This window comes from Peromyscus leucopus, chromosome 16_21 (assembly GCF_004664715.2).
Source record: "Peromyscus leucopus breed LL Stock chromosome 16_21, UCI_PerLeu_2.1, whole genome shotgun sequence".
Taxonomy (NCBI): Eukaryota; Metazoa; Chordata; class Mammalia; order Rodentia; family Cricetidae; genus Peromyscus; species Peromyscus leucopus.
The window spans coordinates 74,942,112-74,957,290 of NC_051084.1; the positions used below are offsets into that span (position 1 = coordinate 74,942,112).

Sequence of the window (15,179 nt, forward strand, 5' to 3'; positions counted from 1 at the left end):
GAGTGACTGTGTTCTGAATGTGCTGGCCTTTCAACATCTTAATCTCACTGACATCCTGCACCTGTCCTCCTTGCCTAGCTAACCTTCCAGACTCAAGTTTATATGCCACTTCTCCAAGAAACAACCATGGAACAGCCATCTCAACACAGTAATTCTAATTTAGCACTTACTGCCATTTCCAGTTATGTATATATAAGTCTGGGTGTTTATCACTTTTTTTTTTGGGTCTTGTTTTGATAAGGTCAATCTGAGAATAGTGAGTCTGGGTATTAGGGCGGTCTCAGTAAAATCAGTTTAACCCACTAAAAGTATAGAAAGTACAAAGTACCTTTTAGACTACAAAACACCAAACAATATGATTGACATCATATTACCTAATCTTACAGTTCCTAGAAGAATATGCATCTAATTTTATCATTCTTAGTATCTTTTCAGATGTATGTTTCTTTGGAATTTTATTTGTGAAAGGCAATCTGATTAGACAAATAAGGCTCATTAATAAAGAATGAGTATATACACCAGGGCCTACTATATTGACATAGGAGTGGTATTTTTATTCCCCACCTTAAAGAGGCAAATACAAAACAAAGAACAAATCTACTACCAAGTTTCACTGCATAGATTATATAGAATTTGAAAACAAATGTATTACTGATACAATTTTTGTCTTTTACTCAGCAATTCAGATATAGATTTTAGTGTCCAATTTAAGATATTCATGATATATATTCACTTTAAGCAGCTAAAAGCAAAATTTCTTTATTAATATTCACATACCAAAATATACCACATCTATTTTCTTACCTTTCACCTTTTTTTCTGTTCTATTACATTCAAAATGTACCAACCACAAGCCTTAGCATTCATGACTTGAAAGAGGATTGTGGAATATTCCTTTACACTGTGTGAAGATATGCCACTGTGACTGGTTTAATAAAAAGTTAAACGGCCAATAGCTAGGCAGGATTTTGGGGCAGAGAGAATGCTGGGAAGGAATAGGTAGAGTCGCCAGCTACACATACAGAAAGTAAGACGTGTAGGAGATAAGGTAACAAGCCATGAGCCAAGTGACAGCACGTAAATGAATAGAAATGGATAAATTTAAGTTATAAGAGCTAATTACAAAAAAGCTTAAGCTATCAGCTGAGCTTTAATAATTAATAAGAAGTCTCCATGTCATTTATTTGGGAACTGGCTGGTGGGACAGAAAATTACTCCCTACAAAAGACAGTTTCTAAATCCATAAAAACCAAATTAAGAATCCTTTATTTTTGTCAACATTTGAAGAATTCGAATGATAAAAAATAATTCCATGTACTATTTTTTTAAACTTTTCAATAGGTTGGAAGTGAAAACAAGGTGAAAATTTAAGATATTAAGATTTTTGTTTTTAATTTTTAAAAGATTTTCCTAGGGTGGGGATGTGTGGTTCAATGGTAAAGACATTTCCTAGGATTTGTAGGTTTAAGCATCATGACAGAAAAGAAAAGGACTAGGATTATTTCACTTAATTTAGTTTTGACCACAAGGTTACTTCTATCAACAACCCTTCCTACCTGACATGCTCAATGGCAAGTGCCATCTCGTGAAATTCGCGTGAGTCATCTGACACCACCCACAACTCCTGCAGAGGCAGGTGAAACTCCTTCAGGTCCAAAAGCTCCTTCACATTTGCCAAGGTAAAAGTGCTCAATTTAGATTCGTAAATACATGGCTCTGCAAGTCTCACTACTGCCTTCAAGGCTGAAAAGTCCACGTTTGTAACCTGAAATTCAAAATAATGTTACTCATTTTAATACCCAGAAATTAAAACTGAAACACATATATAAAATACTATTTATAACCTAGTTTTTAAAAGTTAGAAATAGGTCAGAATGTCTTTTAAGAATAAACAAAACACTGGTTCTTGTCCTCAGCCTACAATCATGGTGAAAAATAAACCAGAGGACTTCTGGATAAGATGGCAGAAAATAAACTGTTTCTGTGAGACAGTAAAGAAAGTCTCAGAATTTTAAAAACCAAAATATCTCAAAGAGAAAGAGGAACAGAGCTATAAATTAAAAAAGCAGTGATAGGAAAGCCAAAAAGTACTGAAAAAAAGATAGGAACTCAAGTTCCTTAGCAGCAGGAGGGGAAACAGAAGCCTCCTCCAAAAGGTAAGTAAGGTGGGTGCCAGTAAGAGACTGAGAGTCCTACCTCAGAACAAGCCAACAGCCTTCACAAGCTTCAAAACCGGCTGTGAGTTTTGGTGAGGCCGTGCTTCTTCTGGAATTTTACTGTTACTCTGTATGACTTGGAGGGCAGAAGCCAGGCATCATGTTACTTATTTGAAACTGAGCTAAAATTGGGGGCCTCAGTATGAGGAATAATAGAGGAAGCATGAATTTAACCTGCCACAACCCCAGATGATAGACAGCTCTGGGTGCCAGTTGCAGAGAGCAGATGCTGAAAAACAGCAAAGTGCTGGCAGCAGGAGGCTCTGACCAGCAGTGAAGTACACAGAGAAAAGCAGCCCCACTCTCAGCTGCCAAGAGCAGAAGTCATCAACTGAGAATAACCCTGGAGTTCCACTGCCTTAAGCCTGAACTCAACAGGGCAATCAACCTCTAGAGTCACATGTCTGCCATTTACTGCTGTAAGCTACAGAACTTGGCTGTTCCAGTAGTCTACTTAAAACTGAAGCTCCATCCCTTCAGCAAAGTGACTCATATTTTTATTTATTTACTTTCGGTTTTCAAGACAGGGTTTCTCTGTGTTACTGCCTTGGCTGTCCTGGAACTCTCTCTGTAGATCAGGATGGCATCGACCTCAGAGATCTGCCTACCTCTGTTTCCTGAGTGCTCGGGTTAAAGGTATGTGTCATCATGGCTTGGCTTTGATTCATATTTAAAAGATTTTTTTTTTTTTTTTTTTTTTTGGTTTTTTCGAGACAGGGTTTCTCTATGTAGTTTTGCGCCTTTCCTGGAACTCACTTGGTAGCCCAGGCTGGCCTCGAACTCACAGAGATCCGCCTGCCTCTGCCGCCCAAGTGCTGGGATTAAAGGCGTGCGCCACCACCGCCCGGCCTTAAAAGATTTTTAATGCACAGACTAGAGCAGAATATTATTTTAAGGTGTATTACATTTGTTTATGTTGCATTTATTTAACTCTGTGAAGCTGTATTACTTTGCCTGTCTAAAACACCTGATGGTCTAATAAAGAACTGAACGGCCAATAGCAAGTCAGGAGAAAGGATAGGCAGGGCTGGTAGGCAGAGAAAATATATGGAAGGAGAAATCTGAGAGGAGGGGGAACTAAGAGCGAGAGAAGGAGGACTCCTCCAGGGGCCAGCCACCCAGCTACACAGCCAGTCACACAGAATAAGAGTAAAAGTAAGATATAGGGAAGTAAGAAAAGGAAAAAGCCTAGAGGCAAAAGGTAGATGGGATAATTTAAGTCAAGGAAAGATGGCAGAAACAAGCCAAGCTAAGGCTGGGCATTTATAATTAAGAATAAGCCTCTCTGTGTGATTTATTTGGGAGCTGGGTGGTGGGGGTCCCAAAGAGACAAAGAATAAAAAAACAACCAACAGACTAGACCTATACAAGAGTTCAGTGCAGCAGCTGTTTCTTATACTCTTGATGCATTTGAGAGATAAGTCTAAGTAGAACATGAGCCACTCATGGGTATAAACTGGGAAACATCAGGAGGGGCAACAGAATCTGCAGAGCCCACTGGGAACACAAAGGTAAACTCCTAAAATAAAGACCGCTCTGGTGGACATCAGACACTTGTCCAATACATGTTCAATACCAGCATAAGCCACAGGAAAGATAAAGGTTCACAAGTCCAGAGACTTTCCACCTCTCCCACCCGATGTATGTGACAGTTTCCAATTTTCAAGGACCTAGAAAGAAGTTGCTCCAACATTTTAACATTACTATTGCTATTGCCCTTTGTATTGTGCTGACCCTCAGCTTTTTGTCTTTAGTACAATATCAGCTGCTTTTTTATTTCAGTGTATTTTTTTAAAAGATTTATTTATTTATTACATATACAGTGTTCTATCTACATGCCAGAAGAGGGCACCAGATCTCATTACAGATGGTTGTGAGCCATGTGGTTGCTGGGGATTGAACTCGGAACCTCTGGAAGAACAGCCAGTGCTCTTAACCTCTGAGCCACCTCTCCAGCTCTATCAGTGTATTTTTAAAAATGGTTTTATTACTTCCTTTCTGACATTCAGCTTATTATGTTTGTGAACTTTTTTATTAGTGGGTTATCTTTTTCCCCCTTTTTTGGGTCTTATTCCCCTCCACCCATTTTTTTCTGTACTATAGTTTTAGTGGTATTTATTGTTTTTGTTTTAAAAAAATAAATTTTAATTTTTATTCTTCTTCATGTATTTAGGTAATTTTGAACTTTCTCATTCATTTCTTTTACCTCATTTACTTACTATATGCACATTTATCCTAAATAATTTTTAACTTCAAAGCATATTTCTATATGAGTTTTCCCATTTTCTGCTTATGGTCATCAGTGATGTATTAGTGGGCTTTAATCAATTTTAAGTGTATTTCTGTATCATCTAGAGTTCAGTGTTGAGCTATAACTGTGTTCTCCTCATTGAGTGGCATTGGAAACTAAAATCTCAAGAGGAAGCTGTCCATGTAAGATCTTCAAGTAAAACCAGAATATTTATCTAAACCAACAGATATGTAAATTTCATCACAAAATATACAAACAATTGGGAAAAAATTAACAGGATGCCTTCAAAATAACACAACTTTTCAACTGCTAAACTGAGACACTGAAATATGTAAAATGTCAGATGAAGATGTCAAAAGTTCACTAGTATAGGTGTATATTTATACATTTGTGGTCGAGTATCTAGAGAGACTGGCAAGGCTCAGCAGATAATGGTGCTTGCTGTCAAGTCTGACTACCTGAGTTTGATACCCTGAATCTACAAGGACAGAACTGATTACCACAAGCTGTGCTCTGACTTCCACATATATACATGCGTGTGTGCACGCATGCGTGCACACACACACACAATGAATAAATGAATGTAAAAATACATGGATTTTTAAGAAAAAAACAAGAAAAGAGATCATGAAAAGGGAGGAAAAGATCTTAACAGGGTATAAAATGGAACGGGTAAAGGAATACATGTGATAAGAAAGCAGAAGCTGGAACTAACTTGGGGGAGGGAGACTTGTGGGGAGGAAACAAATGAAAACAAAGTACATCACACATGTATGAGGATGCCATGTATTATGAAAACCATCACATATAACCTTAAAATGATCAATGATTCCAAGGAGGATTAAAAACAAACACATTAATTCAATTCTGGACCTGGAGAACACAATCAGAAACACACAGGAAAGGTTGGCAAAATGTCTTCATAAGAGAACTCAACTTACCTCAACAAGCACCTCAAACACATTAGTGTGCCAGACTGCCCACCATCCAGATGGTTTAAGGACCTTTTCCAAGAAGCTGACTGTGAATTCCTTTACCTCAGAGGCCTTACAGTCAGCTACAAATGAAATAAGAATTGGAAATGTATAAACGAGAAGTTAATAAATTCATCTGAATCCATTTTCTCAGAACAACTGACAATCTAAGGACAATCTACTTACAAAATAGATATATAAAAAGACAAGAACCTACTCACCTAAAATGTAATCTTGATAGGCTCTGAATCTCTCATAAAACAAAAGTTCATTTGTTGGGATAATTTGTGGAAAAAGAATTTTTCCTTCTGGCACAAGAGTGTTTACAGTAGCACCTGGCTTAACATGACAGCTATGATCACTGCATGGATCTGCATCCTGGAATAAACCTGAAACAATATAACAAAGAAACTCAACTATCTAGTTATTAGACAGTGCTTCTAATTGCAAGTTTATTTATTTATTTATCTATTATTTTCCAAACAAAATAAAAATAAGGATTTTGAGGATGAATGCCCTACTTAAGATCTCATGATCAGTAATATCACTAGTTAATAAAGCTTAAACATCTCAAAATCTAAATTATACTTCAAATAACAACCAGTTAGAAAATTTCAGTTATTTTTGTTACCACCTGTGATGATTTTAGAAGTTCTCTTTCAAAGCTAATAGTTATGACTTTCAAAGATTTTTACTTTTAATTCTTTGTATGTGGAATGGCTACCCACTACAATGTAAGCCTGTGGGGGGCGGGTATGATGAGTGTATAAGGCCAGAGGTATTGGAACTCCCTGCTCCTGGAATTACAGACAATTGTAAGCCACCCGATGTGGGTGCTGGGAATCAAACCTAGGGCAATCACTACAAAAGCAGTACTTTTTCTCACCAGCTTCCATGATTTTTATTTTTATTACAATTAGACCAAGTATCTTATAGTTATTTTTTTCTCTGAAACAATTCTATCAATATATATTTTAAAAAGGAACTGCAAGAGGCTGGGGGAATTGGCTCAGCAGTAAAAAACATGCACTGCTCTTGCAGAAGACCAGAGTTCAATTCCCAGCACCCATGTGGCAGCTCAGGAAATCTGTAGTGGGTAGCCATTCCAGCTTTGATCTGGAAGTCAATGCCCTTTTCTAGCCTATGCAAGCCATTGCATGTATGTGGTACACATGAACCCACAAGCACACATACATTCACATGAAAATTTTACATTAATTTCTAAAAACCAGTAATTAAAAAAGGAAAACTGCACTCCTATACTCCTCAAAAGGAGTGCTGAGGCCTCTCTACTTTCTACACTATGAGCCTGTCAGTGGCCCCTCAAAAAATAGAATTTTTTTTTGCGGGGGGGGGGGGGGGGGGGGGGGGGGGGGGGGGGGGCGGGGGGGGGGGTTTCAAGACAGGGTTTCTCTATGTTGTTTTGGTGCCTGTTCTGGATCTTGCTCTGTAGACCAGGCTGGCCTCAAACTCACAGAGATCCACCTGCCTCTGCCTCCCGAGTGCTGGGATTAAAGTCGTGCACCCTGCCTCCCAGCTTAGAATGAGATTCTTAAGGCTACATAAGGGTTATTTGATTAAGACAACTAGGGAGATTTCAATACAAACCACCTTAGACATGAGCTATGTGTAATAGGTTTCAAAAGCTATGATTGGATACTAGCACATCTAATTCTATGTACTAATTTTTTTTGTAGGCAAGGTGATTAATAAATAATGCCAATGGTAGCTCTTAAGACTGGCAGAGTGCTTTCCTGAGGTCTTTGGGAAGGTATGTGAAATTTTTACTAGACTTTCTTCCCTTGCCTTCCTTTAATTGCTCCTTCTATTTTCTCCTTTCCATTTCCTTGTCTGTAAGGCCACCAGAATTACTGACCAAAATACACCTGAAGGTCATTGCTTCCTGTGATGGTCTGAATGAGAACGCCCCCACAGATTCATATATATATATATATATATATATATATATATATATATATATATATATATATATATATATATATATATATATATACTTAAAAATAGCTTACTTACATTGCCAGTGGCACAAGCATTTAATCCCAGTACTTGGGAGCCAGGCGGATCTCTGTGATTTCAAGGCCAGCCTAGTCTACACAGCAAGTTCTAGGACAGGCTCCAAAGCTACCCAGAGAAACCCTGTCTTAAAAAACTGAAAAACAAACAAACAAACCCTCCAAAAACAAAACAACAAAAAACCCAAAAACAAAACAAACAAACAAAAAACCCAATCAAAAAAGAAGCTTACTTCAGTACTTATTCTTTACAGTTATTTTGTTTGTTTTTGTTTTGATTTTCAGTTTTGCTGAGGTACAAATCACAAAAATTGTAGCACAAAACCAGGAGCACAACAGCAAATTAGAGTAGGATTAGGGATTTATTATAAAGACAGTAAGGAATATATTCTGGAGCTACTTTCTTTTTTTCCCTTTCCTTTTTTTGGGGGGAGGGGCACTTTTGAGACAAGGTCTCATGAGGTTCAGGATAAGCTCAGACTCACTTTATTACTGAAGATGATTTAGAACTTCTAATCCTTTTATTTCTACCTCCCAAGTGCTGAGACTGTACAACACTCTGCCCAGTTGTATATGGTACTGGGAACAGAAAGCAGGGCCTTATGAATGCTATGCAAGCACTATACCAAACTGAGATACATCTCCAGTTTTGGATATACTTTTTCTGCAAGAAAGTCTAGATGTCACTTCTACTTTAGATAGTTCTCCATTTGCAGATTATATTTTCTGTGGAGAGTATTTTCTCATGGCTGAAAAAGACAAATTTCTTTCTTTTTTCCCCCTCTGTTTCTATTCTTCTTTCATATAATACATCTCGACCTCAATTTCCCCTCCCTCCATTCCTACCAGTACCACCTTTCCCACCTTCCCTCGATCCACTCCTTCTCTGAACACAGCACAAGTTACAATAAGACTAGGCACAAACCCTTGTATCAGGGCTGAGCAAGGCAAACCAATAGGAGGAAAAGGGTCCCGGGGTAGGCTAAAGAGACAGAGACAATCCCACTGTGAGGAGTCCCACCAAAAACAAAGCTAACAATCATGTTTGCCGAAGATGCAATACAGACCCATGCAGGCTCCATGATTGCTTCTTCAGTCTCTGTGAGCCCCTATGAGCCCTGCTTAGTTGATTTTGTGGGCCTGTTCTCCTAGTGTCCTTGACCCTTCTGGCTCCTACAATTCTTCCTGTCCCTCTTCCATGGGCTTGCCCTAGCTCCAAGGGATGGGACCAGATGGAAATCTCCAATTTAGGCTCTCTCAGCCTAATGTTTGGCTGTGGGTCTCTGCATCTGCTCCCATCAGCTACTGCGGGAAGACTCTCTGCTGATGACTGGGGTAGGCACCAAAATATGTGTATAGCAGAATATCATTAAGAATCATTTTATTAATTTTTTTTCCTACCCTAGGTGTCTAGGTTGCCTAGCTTCCAGTTCCTGGTCATCCAGGCAGTGCTCCCTTTTGTGGACCTCAAATTAGACTAGTCATTAGTTGGCTGTTCCCACAAGTTCTGCATCTCCTTGCCACTGTACATCTTGCAGGCTGGGCTGGTTTCTACTGCACTAGGTTTCCATACCCACTCCCCTCAAATGCCCTCCAATTCTAGTACTCTCTTCTCGTACTCTTTCCCTCCATCCCTCTCACAACTACTTGATCCCTCCTGTTCCCATTCCTACCTGTCCCCAGTCCACCTGCAAAATTTTTCTATTTCCCCTTCCTAGGGGGATCCATGTGAACCCCTTAGAGCCCTCCTTGTTACTTAGCCATTCTGAGTCTGTGGGTTGTATCATGATTATGATTTATTTAACAGCTACTATTCACTTATAAATGAGTACATGTGGGGGCCCACAAAGATTCCAACTTGTGGTTTGTTTCTATTTTGACTCAAGGTCAGAGTCAAAGTTTATATTATTCTCCAAAGCTGCATAATAGGATGTTTTGGCCAAAGGCATGGTTACCAGGTGTCTTATGCTTCAAGGCCTAATTACAAGAAGCTTTGCCATAAGGTGTTTAGAGAATTAAGAAAGGGTCTATACTTGTTTGTACTTTATGCCTTGATCTTGAAAGGGGGAAATCTTTTGCCACTCTCTTTGCTGGTGTATAAAAAGTCCATTAGAAATAAACTTGAGATGACTGGGTATTGACCCAGGCCCCCACCCAAAGCTATCCTGTGCCTCTATCTTTTTCTTCATCTACATCTATATTTTTTCCTACCTAGCATTCCTCAATTCCTCACTCCCCCGCTTCAAGGAACCTTCGACAGGCCAGGGTTGGACCCTGACAAGTACATATCATGTTTGTCTTCCTGGGTCTGAGTTACCTCACTCAGGATGATTTTTTTCTAGTTCCATCCATTTTCCTGCAAATTTCATGATGTCATTCTTTTTTTTTTTTTTTTTTTTTTAAAACAAGTGAGTCATACTCCATTGTGTAAATGTACCACATTTTCTTCATCCATTCTTCAGTTGAGGGACATCTAGGTTGTTTCCAGTTTCTGGCTATTATGAAAACCAATACAAACACAGTTGAGCAAGTGCCTTTATAGGAGGATGGAGTGTCCTTTGGGTATATGCTCAAAAATGGTATACCTGGATCTTAAAGTAGATCGATTCCCCATTTCTGAGGAAAAGCCAGATTGATTTCCACAGTGGTTGTACAAGTGTGCACTCCTACCAGCAACGGAGGACTATTCCCCTTGCTCCACATCCTAACCCTCATCCTGAGTCATTCTGACCAGTGCAAAATGGAATCTCAAAGTAGTTTTGATTTGCATTTCTCTGATGGCTAAGGATGTTGAACATTTGTCTCTTGGCCATTTGAGATTCCTCTACTAAGAATTCTGTTTCAATCTGTATCTTATTTTTTAATTGGATTATTTGGTTTGTTGATGTCTACTTCTTTATTTCTTTATACATTTTGGATATTAGCCCTCTATCAGATGTGGAGTTGGTGAAATCTATTCTCATTATGTAGGCTGCTATTTTGTTCTACTTTTGTGTTCTTTGCCTTATAGAAGCTTTTCAGTTTCATGAGGTCCCATTTATTGCTGACCTTAGTACCTACACTATTGATGTTCTGTTCTAGAAGCTATCTTCTGTGCTGAAGTGTTCAGATATCTAGTTAGACCAGCACCATTTGTTTAAGATGCTTTCTCTTTTTCATTGTGTCTTTCTGTCTTCTTTATAAAAAAAATCAGGTGACCATAGGTGTGTGAATTTATATATGGATTTCCAATTTGATTCCATTGATCGACATGTCTGTTTTTATGCCAATACCACGTGGTTTTTATTGCTATAGCTCTGTAGTACAGCTTGAAATCAAGGATGATGATCCCTCTACTTCTTTTATTATTCAAGATTGTTTTAGCTATTGTAAGGTTTTTTTGTCTTTCTACTTGAAGTTGAATATTGTCCTTCCAAAGTCTGTTAAGAATTCTGTTGGAATTTTGATGGGGACTGCGTTGAATCTGTAGATTGCTTTTGGTAAGATGGCCATTTTTACTATAGTGACCCTACCAATCTATGAGCAAGAGAGATCTTTCCTTTCTATCTTCTGATATCTTCTTCAATTTATTTCTTCAAAGATTTGAAGTTTTTATCATACAAGTCTTTCATTTACTTGGTTAGAGTTATTTCAAGATATTTTATATTTGTGGCTATTGTGAAGAGTGTTGTTTCCATGATTTCTTTGAGTTAATCTTGTATCCAGCCACTTCGCTGAAGGTGTTTATCAGCTGCAGGAGTTCTCTGGTAAGATTTTTTGGGCTGCTTATGTATACTATCATATCATCTGTGTATAGCAACACTTAGGCTTCTTTCTTTCCAATTTGTATCTTCTTGGTCTCCTTCAGTTGTCCTATTGTTCTAGCTAGAACGTCAAGTACTGTATTGAATAGATATGGAGAGAGTGGGCAGCCATGTCTTGTTCCTGATTTTCTACTTAGATGGTTCTCCATTCACAGCTTGTATGTTCTATGGAGAACATTTTCCTAGAGCTAAACAAGACAAATTTCTAAAGCACGCGATTATTGAGCTGAAGACTGCAAAGTCAACACTGCTGGTTGCAGATTTTAAAGATACATTTCATATTGAAGAAAAAAAAACTACTCATCACAAATTTTTGTTAAGAATCAATGTCAGAGCTCCATTTGAAGAACAAGATAACTACTTTGTGTTATATGATGTTTTCACAAGAAGATGCAATTATTAGAGAAGAGCTTTAGAAACATACTGAAAGAAATTCTGGAACAATTTGATACCAATGTCCACATTATTTGCATATTTTAAGCAGTGAAGAATTGTCCAGAAACTGTAAACAACAGTGAATTCCCACTTATATTACAGAAAAAAAACTTAATAATTTACAGTGTTTGTACTGTCAGAAGACAAAAAACACACTTAAAAATCACCTGAGATAAAAACATAGCATCAGTAAATCAATCCCAAAGCAGAGAATTTGACTAATTCTCTGTCATCAACTAGTTGGAATTTGGAAAGTCATGGGAATAAGTTGAAAGACTATCAGGGCCTGCTAGACCATCACTACCATGACTGATCTTAATGGGAAGAACATCTGATTTCTGCTATGTACTTTATGAAAACCAAATGGAAAGTATGAATTATTGGGAGAGTTTATGTGCACATGACGTATACACATGAACTAGATCTCCTCAAAATAAAGTCAGAACTTGAATTAAATTTCTATTAGCAAGTGAAATTGGTCAATTTCATTCAAAGACAAGTTCTCCAATGCAGGTATTATGGCTGTCATGATGAGTTCAACTCCAAAAGCAGATTTAAAAGCTCACATAGAAGAAGCTAAACACTGTTTCCTGAAAGAAAGACATGAGATCAAAGAGGGTATTATTTTCCTACCTGTGAAAATGACACTATCCTGTATATACTATCCAACAGTTAGAGTGATCTGACAGCTGAAGAAAAAATAAATAAAAATGGTCCTATCAACACAATTATCACTTGGGAAGGGATAAAAGAGTTCATTCTGGAGTCAAATATGAGTACCATCTTAGTTAGGGGTTATTATTGCTGTGATGAAACAGCATGACCAAAAGCAACTTAGAAGAAAGGGTTTATTTTACTCACTGTTCCTCATAACAGTTCATCATCAAAAGCAGTGAGGGTAGGAACTCAAACAGGGAAGAAACTTGGAGGCAGGAATTGATGCAGAGGCCATAGAGGGGTACTGCTTACTGGCTTGCTCGGCCTGTTTTCTTAGAAAACCCAGGACCACTAGCCCAGGGATAGCGTCGTCCACAATGGGCTGGGTTTTCCCCCATCAATTATCAATTAAGAAAATGCCCTACAGATAGATCTTGTGGAAGCATTTTCTCAATTGAGGTTCAGTCATTTCAGATATAGCTTGTGTAAAGTTGACATAAAATTAGCCAGCATAGTGACCATGACCCAGGAACACAGTTTTAGGTTACCCCAAATTCTATGTTCCAATGTGGAAGCAGTTTCATTAAGTTTTTTATAGTAACAGAATTTTAAAAAAGTCATAAATCAAAACATTTTTCAAATACATTGATGGAAACCAGAGGCAAGTTATAGGCAAGCAGAGAAATCTCAGCTATAAACGTCAGATTCTGATAGCATTCTTAGCCCTTTGACTGGTAGAAACTAGAGTTTGTTAACTTAATGCATCCAAAATGCTGGTTAGCTGCATCTGCTAGTCATAGTGTGTTAGGTCTGACTTTGTTAATCATGGGATATTAGATCTGACACAGGGGTGGGCAAGGAGTGATTATTTAAAGTAGCCCAAGATGAACTATAATTAGAACAAACAACTTCTCCACATCACTGAAATCAATCAGACACTGTACACATGCCTTAAATAAACTTTTACACATACAGGTCAAATATGCCTTTGCACACACAGCTTCTTTCCAGGAATTCTTATTACATGTCCATCATCACTGTACACACATCTAAACTGCTTGCTTTGAAAGCAAAGCAGTGATTTGAACTGATTCAACTGCTCCTACAGGAGTGCCTGAGTAACTACTGAAGAAACTGCTATAGAAACTATACATGTTTTTCTCCTATGAGACAGACATGAAAGAACAGTTTAAATGCCACCAGCCAAGTATTTGTCCTTAATGTAATAATTTTAGACTTTTCCAAGAAATTTAATAAACTCACCTGCTGGAGACATTCATGTTTATATTTATATATTAAGAAATGACCACAAGAAGGCTGATTTCCATTACCTCATATAGCCTCATAGAGTGGTGAGAATACACCATCTACTCACACTGTTCATTAAGCCTTCTTTGGCAAACAACTCTCAAGGATGACCTTTTCCCTGTCACTACTGCTCCTACTACTCAAGTGCTGGGACCACAGGCAGGCACCATCACCCCTGGCTTGTAAATTCAACTTTTTTATATTCCATATATGCTAGTATAAAAATGTAGTTCCTTACAGCGCTTTAAAGCTGACTTTTCATATTATTGCATTTTCCTATCAGAACTACTGGTTGTTTTCTAAGGGGGTAAACTGTACATAAACAGTTTGGCTGTTTCATAAAGCAGGTTAGTAGCAGATTTAAGTCACACCTATGATTTCTCACTTTAACAGAACTGATTACACTGCACATTATAGCTGAATGTGTTAATATAAACTAGCTTTAAGAATTAACAGGGGGATGCCGGGCGGTGGTGGCGCACGCCTTTAATCCCAGCACTCGGGAGGCACAGCCAGGAGGATCTCTGTGAGTTCGAGGGCAGCCTGAGCTACCAAGTGAGCTCCAGGAAAGGCGCAAAGCTACGCAGAGAAACCCTGTCTCAAAAAACCAAAAAAAAAAAAAAAAAAAAAAAAAAAAAAAAAAAAAAAAAAAAAATTAACAGGGGGGAAGGGAAAAAAAAGAAATTACAGGGCCGGGAATGTTGGGAAGCAGAGGCAGGTGGAACTGTGAGTTCAAGGCTCGCCTGGTCTACACAGTCAGTTTCAGGTCACCCAGGACTATGTAGAGACCCTGCCTGAAAACAAAAAAGCAAAACAGGAACTGGGGATGTGCTCAGTGGTAGAGTGCTTCCCTAGCATATGCAAGGTCCTAAATGGCAAATAAAAATTAAATTGGAAATAGAATCTCCATGGCCAGATCCAAGTCCCTCTACACTCCGGAGAGCCTAGGGTGGCCACAGTAGCTCCCGGCTCCGAGGTCCGGATGCAGGCTCGGAACAGCCCTCTCACGCAGGTGGCCGGGCCGCCCGCGGCCGTGGAAGCAGCCCTCTGAAATGCTCACCTTCCTTCCGGGACGCCGGATCCTCCTCGGCTGCCAAGTCGGGGCCCGCTGGAACCATAGCTCCGGACTCCAGAAGTACAACACTGCGCAGTTCCTCAGCCATTTCAAATTTACGCGGGCGGCGGCCGCGTACCAGAACGCGGTGACGAAATCGCTAGCGCTGGTTCGTCCGACAGAGGAGCCTCTCCGGCTGCCAGCAACAACCCTGACAGTGCTTCATCGCCACCTATGGGATTGGCGGACTGTTCTGGACCAAGTTCTTGGACTGGTCTCTAGTTTATCCAAACAAAAGGAAGTTGAATGTTGGAATAATTTGTAATGATTTCTCAAAAAACAACAAGCCGAGTTTGGATGTTGGGCATAGTAGAAGAGATAATGAAAATGAAATGATTAAGATAATGCATTCTTGTTTTGACTATATTTTTTGTTTGCTTAGAGAGTT

The 15,179-nt window shown here is 38.8% G+C and overlaps 1 protein-coding gene and 1 pseudogene across 1 annotated transcript in view; one reads left to right on the forward strand and one right to left on the reverse strand.

Annotated features, from left to right (window-relative positions):
* Positions 1 to 14,884, reverse strand: part of Shcbp1 (SHC binding and spindle associated 1) — a 38,712-nt gene extending 23,828 nt beyond the window's left edge. Inside the window, exons 1-4 of the mRNA XM_028872323.2 lie at positions 14,738 to 14,884; positions 5,663 to 5,830; positions 5,409 to 5,524; positions 1,557 to 1,765 (exon numbers count right to left, since the gene is read on the reverse strand). Coding sequence (XP_028728156.1) covers positions 1,557 to 1,765; positions 5,409 to 5,524; positions 5,663 to 5,830; positions 14,738 to 14,840 — 596 coding nt within the window. The 5' untranslated portion in view covers positions 14,841 to 14,884. The remainder of the gene's footprint in view (positions 1 to 1,556; positions 1,766 to 5,408; positions 5,525 to 5,662; positions 5,831 to 14,737) is intronic.
* LOC114695130 lies at positions 10,051 to 13,490 on the forward strand (annotated as a pseudogene).
* Positions 14,885 to 15,179: the final 295 nt, after the last annotated feature.